The sequence below is a fragment of the Orcinus orca genome, chromosome 1 (assembly GCF_937001465.1).
Source record: "Orcinus orca chromosome 1, mOrcOrc1.1, whole genome shotgun sequence".
Classification (NCBI taxonomy): domain Eukaryota; kingdom Metazoa; phylum Chordata; class Mammalia; order Artiodactyla; family Delphinidae; genus Orcinus; species Orcinus orca.
Window position 1 is genome coordinate 168,625,372 of NC_064559.1, and position 18,553 is coordinate 168,643,924.

General features: G+C 44.0%; 1 protein-coding gene across 2 annotated transcripts in view; it reads right to left on the minus strand.

Annotated features, from left to right (window-relative positions):
• SCP2 (sterol carrier protein 2) overlaps nucleotides 1–7,418 on the minus strand; it is a 164,205-nt gene extending 156,787 nt beyond the window's left edge. Inside the window, exons 1-2 of one of the 2 annotated variants that reach the window (XM_033435492.2) lie at nucleotides 7,260–7,395; nucleotides 6,822–6,941 (exon numbers count right to left, since the gene is read on the minus strand). In XM_033435492.2, coding sequence (XP_033291383.1) covers nucleotides 6,822–6,875 — 54 coding nt within the window. In that variant the 5' untranslated portion in view covers nucleotides 6,876–6,941; nucleotides 7,260–7,395. Of the gene's footprint in view, nucleotides 1–6,821; nucleotides 6,942–7,259 lie in introns of both variants that reach the window. The other variant, XM_012534485.3, reaches the window with a different exon arrangement.
• Between the last annotated feature and the right edge of the window lie 11,135 nt (nucleotides 7,419–18,553).

Below are 18,553 nucleotides of genomic sequence, written 5' to 3' on the forward strand. Positions count from 1 at the left end.
ATTTCATAGTTTTATCACCCAAGTGTCTATCTGTAGACACTATTGTTCAGCCCTTTTTTAAAGTGTTTATAGGCCTTTCAAATTCTCTTTTAATCTACAGGTTCCCCTCCACTACTTTCTTTTCCTCTCAATACATCTGTTAAAGAACCCAGAGCATTTGGCCTGTAGCTTCCCACAGTCTGGATTTTGTAGATTGCATACTCATGCAGTTCAACATGTTCCTCTGTTCTCTTTATTTCCCACACATTGGCAGCTGGATCCAGAAGCTCGCAGACTCACATTCTATCTCCCTGACAAAACTATAGGTAGTGCTGTATTCTTTCATAAGGAAGCATATAACATCTGATTATTTTTTGCTCTTTGTGTTTCTAACAGTTGTTGGTGCTCAATGACTAGATCCAGCAATTCTCAAAACTCCTCGGTCTCAAGACCACTTTAAACTCTTAAAGATCACTGAAGATACCAAAGGGCTTTTGATTATGAGGATTATATTTACCAGTATTTACCCTCTTGGCACTTAAAATAGGACATTTAAAAATACCTTTCAATTCACTCAAAAAAAAACCCATTACATGTTAACATAAATAATTTTTATGAAAAATAACTATATCTCCCCCTCAAAAAAGTGATGAGTGGCATCGTTTTGCATTTCTGCAATTCTTTTTTTTTTTTGGCTGTATTGGGTCTTTGTTGCTGCACACAGGCTTTCTCTAGTTGCAGCGAGTGAGCGGGGGCTACTCTTCGTTGCGGTCACGGGCTTCTCATCACGGTGGTTTCTCTTGTTGTGGAGCACAGGCTCTAGGTGCACGGTCTTCAGTAGCTGCAGCACGCGGACTCAGTAGTTGTGGCACGCAGGCCCTAGAGCACGTGGTCTTCAGTAGTTGCAGCTCACGGACTCTAGAGCGCAGGCTCAGTAGTTGTGGCTCACAGGCTTAACTGCTCCATGGCATATGGGATCTTCCCGGACCTAGAATTGAACCCATGTCCCCTGCATTGGCAGGCGGATTCTTAACCACTGCACCATCAAGGAAGTCCCCTGCAATTCTCTTTATTGTCTGGTTTAACAGGAGGCAGCTGAATTCTCACAGCTGATTCTTCATTCAGCATTTGGTGTTATGCTGTTTTGGCTGACGTCTATGAAGTAAATCTGACCTCACACGGATATGTGAGTGGAAAAGGGAGGAGCATTTTAATAGCCTTTTTAGATAATTGTGGATATTCTTTTATACTACACTAAAACTTGACAAGTGGGAGTTTCTTACAGGTTAGTTGCAATGTTGAATTTAAAACAATATCAATGAACTTTTCATATTCTTGTTATATTCAAGTCCATTAAAATCTTGCACTTTTTTTTTTTTGCAAAACCAAATTTTACTTAAAGCACAAATACGTTACTTTTTGCAAAGAGATTCATGACACAGGACTAGACAGTGAGGTCAGATAGCCACTTAGCACACGTTTAAGTCCACGGCGCCTCCTAGGAACTGAGGGAGTGGCCCCATGTCCCTGGATACAGCTGTCTGGGCTGATTCTAGGGGGTGACAGAGTTCAGGCTGAAGTTTAATGCCTTAAATACTGGCTGCACTTGAGTACCACACAGTGGCAGCTCTTGACATTATTAAAAAGGAAGCAACGCACTAAAGGGAAGGTACAGACAGGTTTGGTGAATGACTAATTCTCACTACATAAACAGGCAAACTTAAGTTACCATATCAGCCATTCTAACATCTGTATAGAAATTCCCAGGAAGATGTGTCCCTCAAGGCTAATTGTAAACCAGGATGTACATTTTGGAAGTCGGTCCCTTGCAGTGCCTGTAACAGGAGTGTCCTGGAGATGCTGTGGTGGCAGGACAGGTCACTTTGCAGAAGAGTTACCTGGGGCCTAGCAGCTTCATCCTTCAAGCCCCACTTGGTGCACACTGGGTTTGGGGGCCGTCTTGGGGAGGACAGGGAAGAGGCACTCCTCAATAAATAAGGTCGGGAAACAGACTTGGGCTTCACACTCCATCCTGCAGTCCCCCTTAGCCCAAGCAAGTGACTGAGGAAGAAGGAACAGCAGCCAGCGGGGTGGGAGTGGCCATCCCGCACCCCTGCTGGGGTCTCAGCTGAGTTGCTGGTGGTTGAGTGCTCTGATGATGGCTGGCATCTCCTTTCTGCAAAAGCATCAGTCCACACGGGTAGGATGCAGGGTGGGGCTGTCCCAGAGCCCCTCCAGTGACAGGTTTAATGGACAGCAGTAGGGAAGCAGCTTAATGGCCCAGCCAACACAGTCCTTCTTGAGAGCAGCTGACCCGTGAAGGAGAAGCTCTAGTCCTCGGTCTTCAGTGTTTCTGGTGGGGCAGCAAACGGAAGAACTGGGCGACATGTAGCATGGAGAAGCTGATGTGCTGGGCACAGACCTGCCCAGAAGGACAATGAACAGCTCTTGGGGTCTGCTTGGTGTGGCGGGCTGCTCCAGCCAAGGTGGCTTCCAATTCCTGCCTGGGAGGAAGAAGGCATGGGCTCCCGCCCTTGTGGGGAGGCAGGACTGTGAAGTGGTCTGTCTCCTTCCTGCTGAAGGGTCAAGTGTGGGTCAAGTCACAACTTCAGCAGACCTCGTTTAACCAGTTTTTGTTCTCTCACAAAAAAAAGAAAAAAAAGACCCACAGAACCAAATCCTACATGACAATAAATATGTTTTTTCTCCATAATATTGCTTAGGAAGATCAAGAGCCCGCAATCCAGTCATCCTGAAGGTCCCAAATATCACAGGCAAGTGGGGTTTTCCTGGTGAGATGGACCCCTGCGTGGAGTGGGTCGGTGTCTGTGCCGAGAGGCCTGCTGGGGTGCTTGACACCCGGGGCATTGACGTGATCCTCAGAAGAACAGAGGTCCGAGAGTAAAAATGACATCAAAAGCAACCAGGCGTCTGCTCTCCTTGCCTTAGGCTGACGTCAGAGCTCTGCTTGTGGAGGCGGGCGGACACCCCCGAGAGGGTGGGCTGGGCTGGAGCCAGGCCAAGACGGGGCAGGGGTCCCACAGTGCGAAAACCCCAAATAGCCGAGATTGAGGCGCCAACAGGTTAACGCCAGCACTCCAGCACATGCAGTGAGATCTGGAGACCCAGGTCTCCAGGAGACGCTGGTGCGGTGGCTGTGATGGCAGCGGAAGGCTGGGTGATGCAAAGAGGAGAAACGCTGTAAAGTCAGGATTCACCACCACGCATCGTGAATCAAAGTCCGGGTGCCAGACCAGTCGCAGGCACGGAAAAAAAGAATAACAAAACCCCACATTTTGTGCACGGAAGAATGCAGGAGGGTTCTCAGAAACACCGTGGTGGGCTGGTATGCTTTGGAATGGAAGCAATATCCCTCCAAGGAAGGAAGAAAATCCTGCACTCTGAGTGGAGTGGTAATCTGGCTTTTCTCTGGAGCCATTTCACATAATTTTCCAAACCTCTGCCAGGAAGCTGGTATGTGTCTGATTGCCAGTGTTCTGGGAACAGGGCTGGGAAGTACCATCATTTAGTATACAGAATTTCACTTGATTCCCTTTTTTTCAACTTGGGCCTCACTCCCGCCTTCCACTAAGCCTAATGGTCAGATGATTCTAGAGACTCATCTGTTCAGCTTCTCCAGAAAACAAGCCTCCAATACCCTGACAAGGAAGGGATAGTCACCTAGTGGTAAAAAGGATCTTGGAATCCAATTATTCCATAGAAGCGTTTTCCTTCCCTCCTCTCATCCCCACCTTACTTGGCATCTAGTACATGCAGGTTCTGAGCCTTCTGGAGTTCTGCAGGAAGACTCAGCCAGTATAACCCCTCTCCAGGAACTTGGGTTGTGGGTTTCTCTGTTCTGAGTCAATGACCACTTTTCCATCAGCTTTTAATCATCCAATGTTTTTCTGACATCTTTCTGCTATTGTTTCCTCTCCTAGTCACTTCACCCTTACTGTCATTTTAGTGGTATTTGGAAAGCACCAATAGAGATAAATTCATATTTTCAATCTGCCATGCTTATCCAAATGTCCTAATACATCATATTTAAATTACCTGTTTATCCTTTCCTCCTCCATATTATACATTCCTTAAGAACAGGAACCTTGCTTTTTTCATCTTTGTACTCCTAACATATAGCACATACTATGTTTATTGAATATATGCTTAAATGATGAATTAACTACCCTATAACATTAACGTGTGTTAGAGATAGCATGGAAGAAACATGAGATTTTAAGTAATGCAGTTTCAAAATTTGGGAGCAGTATCAAGATAGATAAATTACTTAGCCCCTCTAAGCCACAAAGATGGACAATAAAATGTGGATAATAATAATTCCTTATGTGGTGAGGATTAAACACGATAATGTAATATTTTATTTATTTATTTATTTTGTAATATTTTCTTAAACCATAGGTTTGTAGAGTATGACAAAATTAATTGTAAGCGTTGTGGGTTGTGATCAGCATTTTTAAAAATGAAACAAACTAGGAAATATCAAGAGTTCATCACATAATAAGTGTTGCTTTAGCAAGCTTGTTTCAGTTTTGTGAGTGCATGTGTGTACGGAGTTGTGATGTAGGATATATTTCTTTCTGTGGGCTGTGGAATTATATATAAAAGCATAGAAAAATCAAATCCTTGATTATATGGTCCTGACTATAACGGCACCAGAATTTCTAAAACAAAAGTGGCCAACGTGACTTAGAGCAGTCTGGGGAAGTTTTAAGAAAATACAGGACTCGGACTCTTGCTATAGACTGAATGTCTGTGTCCTCTCAAAATTCATGTATTGATATCTAACTCACAAATCTAATTCTTCATTTTTGGAAGTGGGGCCTTTGGGAAACCATGCAGATGGAGCCCTCAGGAATGGGATTAGTGCTCTTATAAAAAAGAGCCCAGAGAGTTCCCTTGCCCCTTCTGCCATAGACAGCTGTCTATGAACCAGAGAGCAGGACCTCACCATGCACCAAATCAGCCTGTGCCTTGATCTTGAACTTCCCAGCCTCCAGAACTGTGAGAAATAAATATTTCTTGCTTAAGCCACCCAGTCTAAGGTATTGCAGTTATACAGCCCTAACCGACTAAGACAGACCAGTTCTTGAAGACAGCCAGAATTTAAATTGATGAAAAGAGGGCATATCAGGAGGTAGGCAGCATAAGCAAAGGGACTCGGCCTGCTGTCAGCCAGGTAGTAGTTGTGATTTAGTTGTGTTAAAACCTCTTGACATGCATCATGCGAATTCTAATTTACCATAGGAATTAATGTCCTACACTGATAATAAAACCTCACTAAGAGAACTTCAAGTTGTCTAGGAATTCAGCTATTCAAATTAAGAACCACAACCAGTTGAGATCTACCAAGAGCTTAAAGTATTATCTGCTAAATTTCTCCCTCTTCATTAAACCCTCCCCCAAGTTCCAAAAGATCAAACCCAGAGAGAAGTACATTGGCCTAGTAAGCACATCAATAAAGCTGCTCTCCATAGTCCCAATCTCTTCCCTGAAGATTGTAACTAACACCTCCCACACCTCCACCTCTCAACTTGAGGAAACATAAATACATCTCCTACTTCCCAAAGCTCAGTGCTTTTCTATATAGCCAATATAACCAGACATGTAACAGCCAGTGGTGGAGGATCTGACTGTATTTATACCGTACTTTAAAAGGTTTTACTGTCCACCTATACCAGAAGTTCCCTTTCCCATGAAACAATAGATGATCTCCAAGTATCTGCTTCATAACGTATTAGCTGACTTTTCTACTTACATGTCTTTATTGCTTTGTGTACTCTCAGCCCACTGGGTAAGATAAAAACAAGTTTAAGGCTGTTTTCTCAGAAAGAGAACTTCCCCTAGGAACTCTCTTTCATAAAGCATATCCATTTAATATTGTTCAACTAACATTCACTGAGGTCTTCAGGCACAAGGCATTTTCAAGGTGCTAGAGGTACAGCAATGAATTAGACATGGTACTCACCTTGGAGGAGCTTACGTGCAAAAGAAGAATATAGACATAAAAACAGAATTTCAGGATAAAACAGTAAGTACTAAGTTAACATGTGGGAAAGTCAGGAGGATCACAGGAGGCTTCTTGGAGAAGGTCTGAATTGATCTTTTAAAAATGTAAATAAGGGCTTCCCTGGGGGTGCAGTGGTTAAGAATCCGCTTGCCAGTGCAGGGCACATGGGTTCGAGCCCTGGTCCGGGAAGATCCCACATGCCACGGAGCAATTAAGCCCGTGCACCGTAACTACCGAGCCTGTGCTCTAGAGCCCGCGAGCCACAACTACTGAGCCCACGTGCCACAACTACTGAAGCCCATGCAGCTAGAGCCCGTGCTCTGCAACGAGAAGCCACCGCAGTGAGAAGCCCACCCACAACAAGGAAGAGTAGCCCCTGCTCGCCACAACTAGAGAAAAGCCCACGTGAAGCAACGAAGACCCAACGCAGCCAAAAATAAATAATTTTAAAAAATAAAAATGCAAATAAGTTAACCAGTGAAGACAAACGGTCTTAAGTAGTGGGAAAAACAGAAAACAAAGCAACAGAGGCATAAAAAAGTTTGGGGTGAAACTAAAAGCAGTTTGGCATCACTAGAGCACAGAGGTGGTGAGGATGTCAAGAAGTGAGACTGTAGGAGTCTCTGGCCTCCTGAGTACCAAGAAGAGTATCATTTGAGGAACAACAAAGGTCGGAGAATCCAGAAAACCTGCCACCTGTGCCGAGACGCTGAGCATCACTAATGATTCTCCTCCTTATCTACACTGGAACTGTCCCTGAGAAGGGATCCTACAAGGAGTATTCCTGGAAGTGCAGACTGGCGACATTCACGACCTGCTTTCCTTTCGGGTGTGAGGCGGACCTTGCCTCCGTCAGAGGTCCACACATCTTAAGATTCCACCCAGATTCAAAGGAGGTGCGGACTGTGGGTCATCTTGGGGCGTCCTTCACAAACTGCGCCCCAGGGAGAAAAGGAAAAAATGAGGAAGATATGGCCGCTGGAACAACCCTGCGATATTACGATCCCGCAGACACGCCCTACATCACAACCCACCCGAGTCGCCACTCTGATGCCCCCAGGGCCAAGAAGCCAAGTTGGGCGGTGGGATGCCCCGGGCGCCCTCCGGGTAGGAAGGACAAACCGACGCACGGCCCCAAATCTGATTCTCCCCCGCCCCACCCCCGGTTCCCGGTCACCTCGAATCTCCCCAGGCCTCACCCAGACAGAGCAGAGCAGGGAGCCCGCCTCCGGGGACACACGGCTCTGTTTACCTTGGTCATCCCAACGCCCACCACAAACACCCGGTTCCGGAGCGGACACTGTGAGATGTCCACATGCATGGCTCGGACACTTCTGGGCACGGGAGCCGCAGCTAACGTAGGAACGACCGGCCTAACGAGCGCGCAGACCTAATGAAACCTCTGCTGCGCCGGAGCAATTAGAACCGGGGGCGGGGCGGGAGGCGGCCAGGGGGTGGGGCGGGAGGCGGCCAGGGGGCGGGGCGGGCAGGCGTGGGCGCGCGCGCGCGTGCGCGTACACTGAGGCGCCTGCGACGTGGCCGTATGGTCTTCTGGCGGGGCGGAGCGGGTTAGGGAACCCTTTGGGGACAAGGCTGGAGTTCACAGGTGGGCTCGAGACCCAGGCCCCCCCAGCCCTTGCAAAAAAGCTCTATAGCCTGGTACCAGCCCCTCAGGTTTTGGTTCTCTGTGCTGAGAGGGAGTGTGACGTGGAGCAAGGCCTGAGGCTGAGGGCAGGGCTTGGCCAGAAACCGGACTCACAAAAGGGTAGCCTCAGGAAGAATTTCGGAGTGTTGGAGTTGTTCTGTATCCTATTGGTCGTCGTAGTTAAAAGAGTCACTGCACGTGTAAAACAAATAGGACTGTACACTGGGGGGGGGGGCGGATTTTATTACATGAATGTCTAAAACGAAAACCAAAGTTCTGTCACTAGCTCTGTGACCTCTTTTAACCTCTCTGAAACTCATTTTCATGTGTTGTTTTGTGAGGATTAAAGGAGGTGATAGAAACAAAGCCTTCAGCACTGAATAGAAGGAATATGTATATATGTAGGTATACTGTGGATATATACAGTGGATGCTTTTTATTGGCTGATTTTGAATTTGCAGATTTTCCTGCTCACAAAAATGTATTTGTAACCCCAAGATCAATACTAGAAGAACCCTTGAGGTGGCAGAAAATGTGAGTTGCCCCACGTGCCTGTTCTCAGCTGTGGTTAAACAAGAACCATGCTCTGTTTCAGCTCATGCTGTAAACCAAGGTGCTTCTCATGATCTATTTAGTGCCACCTTATTCGCATTTTTGTGTTTTTTGTTGATGATTTCACTGTTTAAAAGTGGTCCCCCGGGCTTCCCTGGTGGCGCAGTGGTTGAGAGTCCGCCTGCCGATGCAGGGCATACAGGTTCGTGCCCCGGTCCGGGAGGATACCACATGCCGCGGAGCGGCTGGGCCCGTGAGCCATGGCCGTTGAGCCTGCGCGTCCGGAGCCTGTGCTCCGCAACGGGAGAGGCCACAACAGTCAGAGGCCCACGTACCAAAAAAAAAAAAAAAAGGGGTCCCCAAGCATGATGCCTGAAATGCTATCTAGTATACCTAGATAGAAGAAGGGTGTGAGGTGCACTATGAAGAAAATACATGAACTTAGTTCAAACATGTTATAGTGCTATTGGCTCTGAGTTCAATGTTAATATATATATATGTGAATAATAAGATGTATTTAAACAGAAACACACATAAAAGAAGGTTATGTATTGATCAGCTGACAAAAAACGCTGTGGGCAGAAACTTGCAGGAGCCTAACCCTGCATTTCCCCTTGGAGCAATTGTTCAGTATTCACTAATTTGTGTTCACAGCAACTTTCAGAACATAAATACCACCAAAAACTGAGAACCGACTCTGCATGTGTGTGTGTGTGTGTGTGTGTGTGTGTAAAACTTCTGAGGCCCCTTCCAGTCCTAAGGGTGTGTGATAAGAGCCCCTCCTAGATCTCCATGGCGTAAAGCATCAAATGCTGGAAGTTCACTCCCTCAGGAAAACTTCCTGTAGTTGTTCGTAGCACTGGTAGAATTTAAGGCCAGATGTTGATTTAGCAGAAACTCCACTTGGCTGCTGAGGAGCCGTTGGGCAGGAAGCGGAACAAGGAAGCTACACGGAAAGGCAAGGGAAGAACTTGTGGCAAGCAGAGGTGTTCTGAGACTGATCACACTATCTCTATGGGGACTGAGTAACCTGTCTCTGGGCGAAGGGACATGTTCAAATTGAGGCTGACTGGCCTCAGGGTTATTGCAGGAGACAGCCTTACCCCTGGAAGGGAAACTGAACCAAGTGGACCCTCAGTTCACAGGCGATTTTTATTATTTCAAAAGGCCTTATAGAAATTTCATATGTATATACACCATGCCACCCCCAATAAAAATCACCATAGGTTCAAAACATCCATATCCAGAGCCCACTCTCTACTGAATCAGAACCTGTGGGAGTAAAGCCTAGGCATCAATATTTAGAAAGTTGCTCCTAGTTGATTCTAAGGAGCCTCCACTAGGCTGGGTAAAGAACTCCTGGGCTGAGAATGGGTCAACTTAGTAAAATCTTCACGTGACCAGAGAAGGGGCAAAGAATCTCCCCTTTTCCTGCCTATTCCTAGAGTCCAGCATAAGGCTGGCACTGAAGAGGCTTTTACTAAGTGTAGAGTTGTTTCTTGAAACTCTGATTGGCTGATAAAGACAGCACTGTGATTGGTGGATAAGATAACCCAAAAGAGCAAGAAGTCACAGAGTCCAGTTTAATTATTATGTAACAAATGCTGCCTGTCCCATGGACATTGGTTTCAAAAAAGGAGCCCATAGAGGTGGAGAGGGAGTAATAATAAACATTGCTGTTAATGCTGAAAAGATTGGGAAAGGGCACTTCCCTTTCCAATGTGGAAGACTAGATAATCCAAAAATTCTCCTGCCCCAAAACACCTAGAAATGCTGCATAAAATACAACAAACTTCTTTTAAATGCATACAAGATGGAAGAGGCAAGTTTTTTCTTTTAATTTTATATCCATCTGTACTGTTTGAATGTTTTGATCTTGTGTGTACGTTACTTTTATTTTTGTCTTTATCATGTATTTATTTTAATTTTTGTCGTGTTTTGTTTTCATTTTAACTATTTATTTTTGAGTAGATAATACTTAAAACATGAATCAAGATTCAAAAAGTACAAAAGGTCAAACTGTAAAAATTCTCCCTCCTACCCCTATTGCCAGCTTCCAGTTCCTCTCTCCTATCCTAGAAATATTTTATGTGACTACAACCAAGTGTATATATACCCACCTAAGTAATGCTATCCCTCTTTATAACACAAATTTTAGCATTCTTTACACACTATTCCACATCTTGATTTTTTTCATACAAAAATAGATTTTGAAGATCATATCAGAGCTTCCTATGTTTTTTTCATAACTGCATAGTATTCAATTTACAAATGTACTATAATTTATTTAACCAATCCCCTGTTGTTGGATATCAACACTGTTTCCAGTCTTTTGCTATTATAAGCAATGCTGCAATGAATAATCTTGTACATATGTCATTTCACACCTGTGTGGGTATATCCGTAGGTTAAATTCCTAAAATTGGAATTTCACAGTAAAAAAAAAAGAGGTGATTTATACTTCTGAACATATATTGCCGATTGGCCTCCATTAAAGACATTACTATCATCATTGTGAGAATGATCTGCAAATATCCTTTAGTAACTAAAACAATAGTTAAATTCATATTATAGTTCAGAAGGGATTACTGAAGAATTTTTTGCTTAAAACCAGCAGGATTTAAAAGAAAAAAATGTTACTACCTATGGCCATATTATTACTACCACTCTCATCCTACCTCCCTTGCTCCTTTGCTAAGCTTCCTTGGAATCCCAGAAATAATCATAATGTAGAGAGGAGGAGGTGCACCTTGTTATTTTAAAAACCAGGCACCAGATTTCCTCTTAGGAAAAGAACTTCCTTTACTTGGTGTATTAGTTTGCGAGGGTTGCCATAACAAAGTACCACAAATTGGGTAGCTTAAACAGCAGAAATTTATTTATGCACAGTTCTGGGGGGCTAGAAGTCCAGGATGAAGGAGTTGACAGGGTTGGTTTTGTCTGAGGCCTTGGCCTCTCCTTGGCTTCTAAATGGCCATTTTCTCACTTTGTCTTCCTGTATACCCATCTGTGTTAAAAAATTTCTTCTTATAAGGACATCAGTCATGTTGGATTAGGGCTAACACTAATGACCTCATTTTAACTTAATTACCTCTTTAAAGACCCTATTGCCAAACACAGTCACATTGTGAAGTACTGAGGGATAGGACTTCAACACATAAATTTGGGGGGGAGACACAATTCAGTCCATAACGGTTAGCATTAACCTCCTTAAGTATGAGATGTGAAGTCCCACAATTGCTCCCCAACCTTCTGTAAAAATCTTTCTCATGCAGCCTCCTGTCTGTGATTCTTTAAGGAGTGGCAGAATTGGAGTTGTGTCCAGTAACATGTAAAAAAGGGACAGGGAGGGATGGCCAGATGATCCATAACCTGAATTAATTCATTGGAAGCAAGAACAGGTCACAAATGACCAGGAGTGACATAAACCCCAATTGATCTTGAGGGTCACAGAGAGGAACTTAAGAGTTTCCCACTGGACCCAGGAAGGAGATTAGATACCAGTTTTGTTTAAACCTTGATGGACATAGTGCTGACCTCAGCAAGCACCAGTGACTTTAAAAAGAGAGTTTTATTTCTAGATCGCCTAACAGTCCAGCCATTGGTTGGAGGCCAGGATTGTTAGTGACTTTGGAGTCTTCAACAAGTGGAAAGTGAAAGAGGGGAGAGTGTTTGCTGAACACTATTGATCCACCCAGAATGAACTAAACAAGGCCACTGATGATCTCTGCAAAAGCATTTTGGGTATACAGTGGGGGCAGACGCTTGAGATTCTCATTCACAAATATGTTTGCAGTCCAGTTATTGAGTGTAAAATTGGGCTGAATTGAGATGCAAATGGGAGGTGAGGTGGTGAAGTCCATGAATGTAGACACTATGACCGAATGAATAAATGAAATAACATTTTTTAAAGTGAGATAACATTTATTGAGCATATGTGTAAGCAAGATTCACACATCCCATCCAATCATCATAACACCACCACAAGGTAGTGACAAAGATTCTCTCCATCACCAAAGTCTAGCCAGTGTCCTCTGAGCCCTCTTCTCTACCAGGCTTCAGCCTCCCCTACAAAGACTTAAAGGAACACTAACATAGTTTCTAACAGCTCAAGGTCACATCCCTAGGATGACTCTAGCCCCATTTAAAGTGCCTCCCTGAGAAAACTCAAGGCTGCTGAAAGAATTTACTGTTTGTTCCAGCCAACACCTGAAGGTAGGGCTCCTGTCTCCCAGTCTCTGTGGGAGCCTAAGCTTGCATAAGCGCCAGTTAGCAAACCTAGAACGGTTTCATGTGGACTAACCCCCTCCGCGCATTTTGTAAGTTTTACTTCCCCGACTGTACATAGTCCCCGGTCACCCACCTCCCTAATCCTTCATTCTCCCTGTAAACCTCCCAGTCACCTCTGTACAAATACAAGTTGAGTTCTGTGTCACGCTGGACACTTCCCTTTTGCAATAGTATATTAACGATTAAAATCTGTTCTCACGGACTTCCGGGAAGATGGCGGAAGAGTAAGACGCAGAGATCACCTTCCTCCCCACAGATACACCAGAAATACATCTACGCGTGGAACAACTCCTACGGAGCACCTACTGAACGCTGGCAGAAGACCTCAGACCTCCCAAAAGGCAAGGAACCCCCCACGTACCTGGTTAGGGCAAAAGAAAAAACTAAACAGAGACAAAAGGATAGGGACGGGTCCTGCACCAGCGGGAGGGAGCTGTGAAGGAGGAAAAGTGTCCACACACTAGGAAGCCCCTTCGCGGGCGGAGACTGCGGGAGGCGGAGTGGGGGAGCTTGGGAGCCGCGGAGGAGGGCACAGCAACAGGGGTGCGGAGGGCAAAGCGGACAGATTCCAGCGCAGAGGCTCGGGCCGACCGGAACTCACCAGCCGAGAGGCTTGTCTGCTCGCCCGCCGGGGCAGGCGGGACTGGGAGCTAGGGTCCGGCTTTTGTCGGAGCGCCGGGAGAGGACTGAGGTTGGCGGCGTGAACACAGCCTGCAGGGCGTTGGTGCACCGCGGCTAGCCGGGAGAGAGTCCGGGGAAGGGTCTGGACCTGCCGAAGAGGCAAGAGACTTTTACGTCCCTCTTTGTTTCCTGGTGCGCGAGGAGAGGGGATTAAGAGCGCTGCTTGAGAGAGCTCCAGGGACGGGCGCGAGCCGCGGCTAAAAGTGCGGAGCCCAGAGACAGACATGAGACGCTAAGGCCGCTGCTGCCGCCACCAGGAGGCCTGTGTGCGAACACAGGTCACTAGCCACACGCCCTTCCGGGGAGCCTGTGCAGCCCGCCACTGCCAGGGTCCCGGGATCCAGGGACAACTCCCCCGGGAGAACGCACAGCGCGCCTCAGGCTGCAACGCCACGCCGGCCTCTGCCGCAGCAGGCCCGCCCCGCACTCCGTGACCCTCCCTACCCCCCGGCCTGAGTGAGCCAGAGCCTCCGAATCAGCGGCTCCTTTAACCCCGTCCTGTCTGAGCAAAGAACAGACGCCCTCCGGCGACCTACACGCACAGGCGGGGCCAAATCCAAAGCTGAGCCCCTGGGAACTGTGAGAACAAAGAAGAGAAAGGGAAATCTCTCCCAGCAGCCTCAGAAGCAGCGGATTAAAGCTCCACAATCAACTTGATATACCCTGCATCTGTGGAATACCTGAACAGACAACGAATCATCCCAAATTAAGGAGCCCTGTGGATGAAAGGCTCTTGGTGCTGCAGCCAGGAGTCAGTGCTGTGCCTCTGAGGTGGGAGAGCCAACTTCAGGACACTGGTCCACAAGAGGCCTCCCAGCTGCACATAATATCAAACAGCAAAAATCTCCGAGAGATCTCCATCTAAATGCCAGCAACCAGCTTCACTCAACGACCAGCAAGCTACAGTGCTGGACATCCTATGCCAAACAACTAGCAAGACAGGAACACAACCCCACCCATTAGCAGAGAGGCTGCCCAAAATCATAATAAGTCTACAGACACCCCAAAACACACCACCAGACGTGGACCTGCCCACCAGAAAGACAAGATCCAGCCTCATCCACCAGAACACAGGCACTAGTACCCTCCACCAGGAAGCCTACACAACCCACTGAACCAACCTTAGCCACTGGGGACAGACACAAAAAACAACAGGAACTACGAACCTTCAGCCTGCAAAAAAGGAGACCCCAAGCACAGTAAGATAAGCAAAATGAAAAGACAGAAAAACACACAGCAGATGAAGGAGCAAGATAAAAACCCACCAGACCTAACAAATGAAGAGGAAATAGGCAGTCTACCTGAAAAAGAATTCAGAATAATGATAGTAAGGTTGATCCGAAATCTTGGAGATAGAATGGACAATAGAATGGACAAAATGCAAGAATCAGTTAACAAGGACCTAGAAGAACTAAAGATGAAACAAGCAATGATGAACAACACAATAAATGAAATTAAAAGTACTCTAGATGGGATCAATAGCAGAATAACTGAGGCAGAAGAACGGATAAGTGACCTGGAAGATAAAATAGTGGAAATAACTACTGCAGAGCAGAATAAAGAAAAAAGAATGAAAAGAACTGAGGACAGTCTCAGAGACCTCTGGGACAACATTAAACGCACCAACATTCGAATTATAGGGGTTCCAGAAGAAGAAGAGAAAAAGAAAGGGACTGAGAAAATATTTGAAGAGATTATAGTTGAAAACTTCCCTAATATGGGAAAGGAAATAGTTAATCAAGTCCAGGAAGCACAGAGAGTCCCATACAGGATAAATCCAAGGAGAAATACGCCAAGACACATATTAATCAAACTGTCAAAAATTAAATACAAAGAAAACATATTAAAAGCAGCAAGGGAAAAACAACAAATAACACACAAGGAAATCCCCATAAGGTTAACAGCTGATCTTTCAGCAGAAACTCTGCAAGCCAGAAGGGAGTGGCAGGACATATTGAAAGTGTTGAAGGAGAAAAACCTGCAACCAAGATTACTCTACCCAGCAAGGATCTCATTCAGATTCGATGGAGAAATTAAAACCTTTACAGACAAGCAAAAGCTGAGAGAGTTCAGCACCACCAAACCAGCTCTACAACAACTGCTAAAGGAACTTTTCTAGGCAAGAAACACAAAAGAAGGAAAAGACCTACAATAACAAACCCAAAACAATTAAGAAAATGGGAATGGGAACACACATATCGATAATTACCTTAAATGTAAATGGACTAAATGCTCCCACCAAAAGACACAGATTGGCTGAATGGATACAAAAACAAGACCCATATATTTGCTGTCTACAAGAGACCCACTTCAGACCTAGAGACACATACAGACTGAAAGTAAGGGGATGGAAAAAGTTATTTCATGCAACTGGAAACCAAAAGAAAGCTGGAGTAGCAATTCTCATATCAGACAAAATAGACTTTAAAACAAAGACTATTAGAAGAGACAAAAAAGGACACTACATAATGATCAAGGGATCGATCCAAGAGGAAGATATAACAATTGTAAATATTTATGCACCCAACATAGGTGCACCTCAATACATAAGGCAAATACTGACAACCATAAAAGGGGAAATCGACAGTAACACATTCATAGTAGGGGACTTTAACACCCCACTTTCACCAATGGACAGATCATCCAAAATGAAAATAAATAAGGAAACACAAGCTTTAAATGATACATTAAACGAGATGGAGTTAATTGATATTTATAGGACATTCCATCCAAAAACAACAGAATACACATTTTTCTCAAGTGCTCATGGAACATTCTCCAGGATAGATCATATCTTGGGTCACAAATCAAGCCTTGGTAAATTTAAGAAAATTGAAATTTTATCAAGTATCTTTTCCGACCACAACGCTATGAGACTCGATATCAATTACAGGAGAAGATCTGTAAAAAATACAAACACATGGAGGCTAAACAATACACTACTTAATAACGAAGTGATCACTGAAGAAATCAAAGAGGAAATCAAAAAATACCTAGAAACAAATGACAATGGAGACACGATGACTCAAAATCTATGGGATGCAGCAAAAGCAGTTCTAAGAGGGAAGTTTATAGCAATACAATCTTACCTTAAGAAACAGGAAACATCTCGAATAAACAACCTAACCTTGCACCTAAAGCAATTAGAGAAAGAAGAACAAAAAAACCCCAAAGTTAGCAGGAGGAAAGAAATCATAAAAATCAGATCAGAAATAAATGAAAAAGAAATGAAGGAAACGATAGCAAAGATCAATAAAACTAAAAGCTGGTTCTTTGAAAGGGTAAACAAAATTGATAAACCATTAGCCAGACTCATCAAGAAAAAAAGGGAGAAGACTCAAATCAATAGAATTAGAAATGAAAAAGGAGAAGTAACAACTGACACTGCAGAAATACAAAAGATCATGAGAGATTACTACAAGCAACTCTATGCCAATAAAATGGACAACCTGGAAGAAATGGACAAATTCTTAGAAAGGCACAACCTGCCAAGACTGAATCAGGAAGAAATAGAAAATATGAACAGACCAGTCACAAGCACTGAAATTGAAACTGTGATTAAAAATCTTCCAACAAGCAAAAGCCCAGGACCAGATGGCTTCACAGGTGAATTCTATCAAACATTTAGAGAAGAGCTATCACCTATCCTTCTCAGACTCTTCCAAAATATAGCAGAGGGAGGAACACTCCCCAACTCATTCTACAAGGCCACCATCACCCTGATACCAAAACCAGACAAGGATGTCACAAAGAAAGAAAACTACAGGCCAATATCACTGATGAACATAGATGCAAAGATCCTCAACAAAATACTAGCAAACAGAATCCAACAGCACATTAAACGGATCATACACCATGATCAAGTGGGGTTTATTCCAGGAATGCAAGGATTCTTCAATATACGCAAATCAATCAACGTGATACACCATATTAACAAATTGAAGGAGAAAAACCATATGATCATCTCAATAGATGCAGAGAAAGCTTTTGACAAAATTCAACACCCATTTATGATAAAAACCCTGCAGAAAGTAGGCATAGAGGGAACTTTCCTCAACATAATAAAGGCCATATATGACAAACCCACAGCCAACATCGTCCTCAATGGTGAAAAACTGAAACCATTTCCACTAAGATCAGGAACAAGACAAGGTTGCCCACTCTCACCACTCTTATTCAACATACTTTTGGAAGTTTTAGCAACAGCAATCAGAGAAGAAAAGGAAATAAAAGTAATCCAAATCGGAAAAGAAGAAGTAAAGCTGTCACTGTTTGCAGATGACATGATCCTATACATAGAGAATCCTAAAGATGCTACCAGAAAACTACTAGAGCTAATCAATGAATTTGGTAAAGTAGCAGGATACAAAATTAATGCACAGAAATCTCTGGCATTCCTATACACTAAGGATGAAAAATCTGAAAGTGAAATCAAGAAAACACTCCCATTTACCATTGCAACAAAAAGAATAAAATACCTAGGAATAAAGCTACCTAAGGAGACAAAAGACCTGTATGCAGAAAATTATAAGACACTGCTGAAAGAAATTAAAGATGATACAAATAGATGGAGAGATATACCATGTTCTTGGATTGGAAGAATCAACATTGTGAAAATGACTCTACTACCCAAAGCAATCTACAGATTCAATGCAATCCCTATGAAACTACCACTGGTATTTTTCACAGAACTAGAACAAAAAATTTCACAATTTGTATGGAAACACAAAAGACCCCGAATAGCCAAAGCAATCTTGAGAACGAAAAATGGAGCTGGAGGAATCAGGCTTCCTGACTTCAGACTATACTACAAAGCTACAGTAATCAAGACAGTATGGTACTGGCACAAAAACAGAAATATAGATCAATGGAACAGGATAGAAAGCCCAGAGAGAAACCCACGCACATATGGTCACCTTATCTTTGACAAAGGAGGCAGAAATGTACAGTGGAGAAAGAACAGCCTATTCAATAAGTGGTGCTGGGAAAACCGGACAGCTAAATGTAGAAGTATGAGATTAGATCACTCCCTAACACCATACACAAAAATAAGCTCAAAATGGATTAAAGACCTAAATGTAAGGCCAGAAACTATCAAACTCTTAGAGGAAAACATAGGCAGAACACTCTATGACATAAATCACAGCAAGGTCCTTTTTGACCCACCTCCTAGAGAAATGGAAATAAAAACAAAAGTAAACAAATGGGACCTAATGAAACCTAAAAGCTTTTGCACAGCAAAGGAAACCATAAAGAAGACCAAAAGACAACCCTCAGAATGGGAGAAAATATTTGCAAATGAAGCAACTGACAAAGGATTAATCTCCAAAATTTATAAGCAGCTCATGCAGCTTAATAGCAAAAAGACAAACAACCCA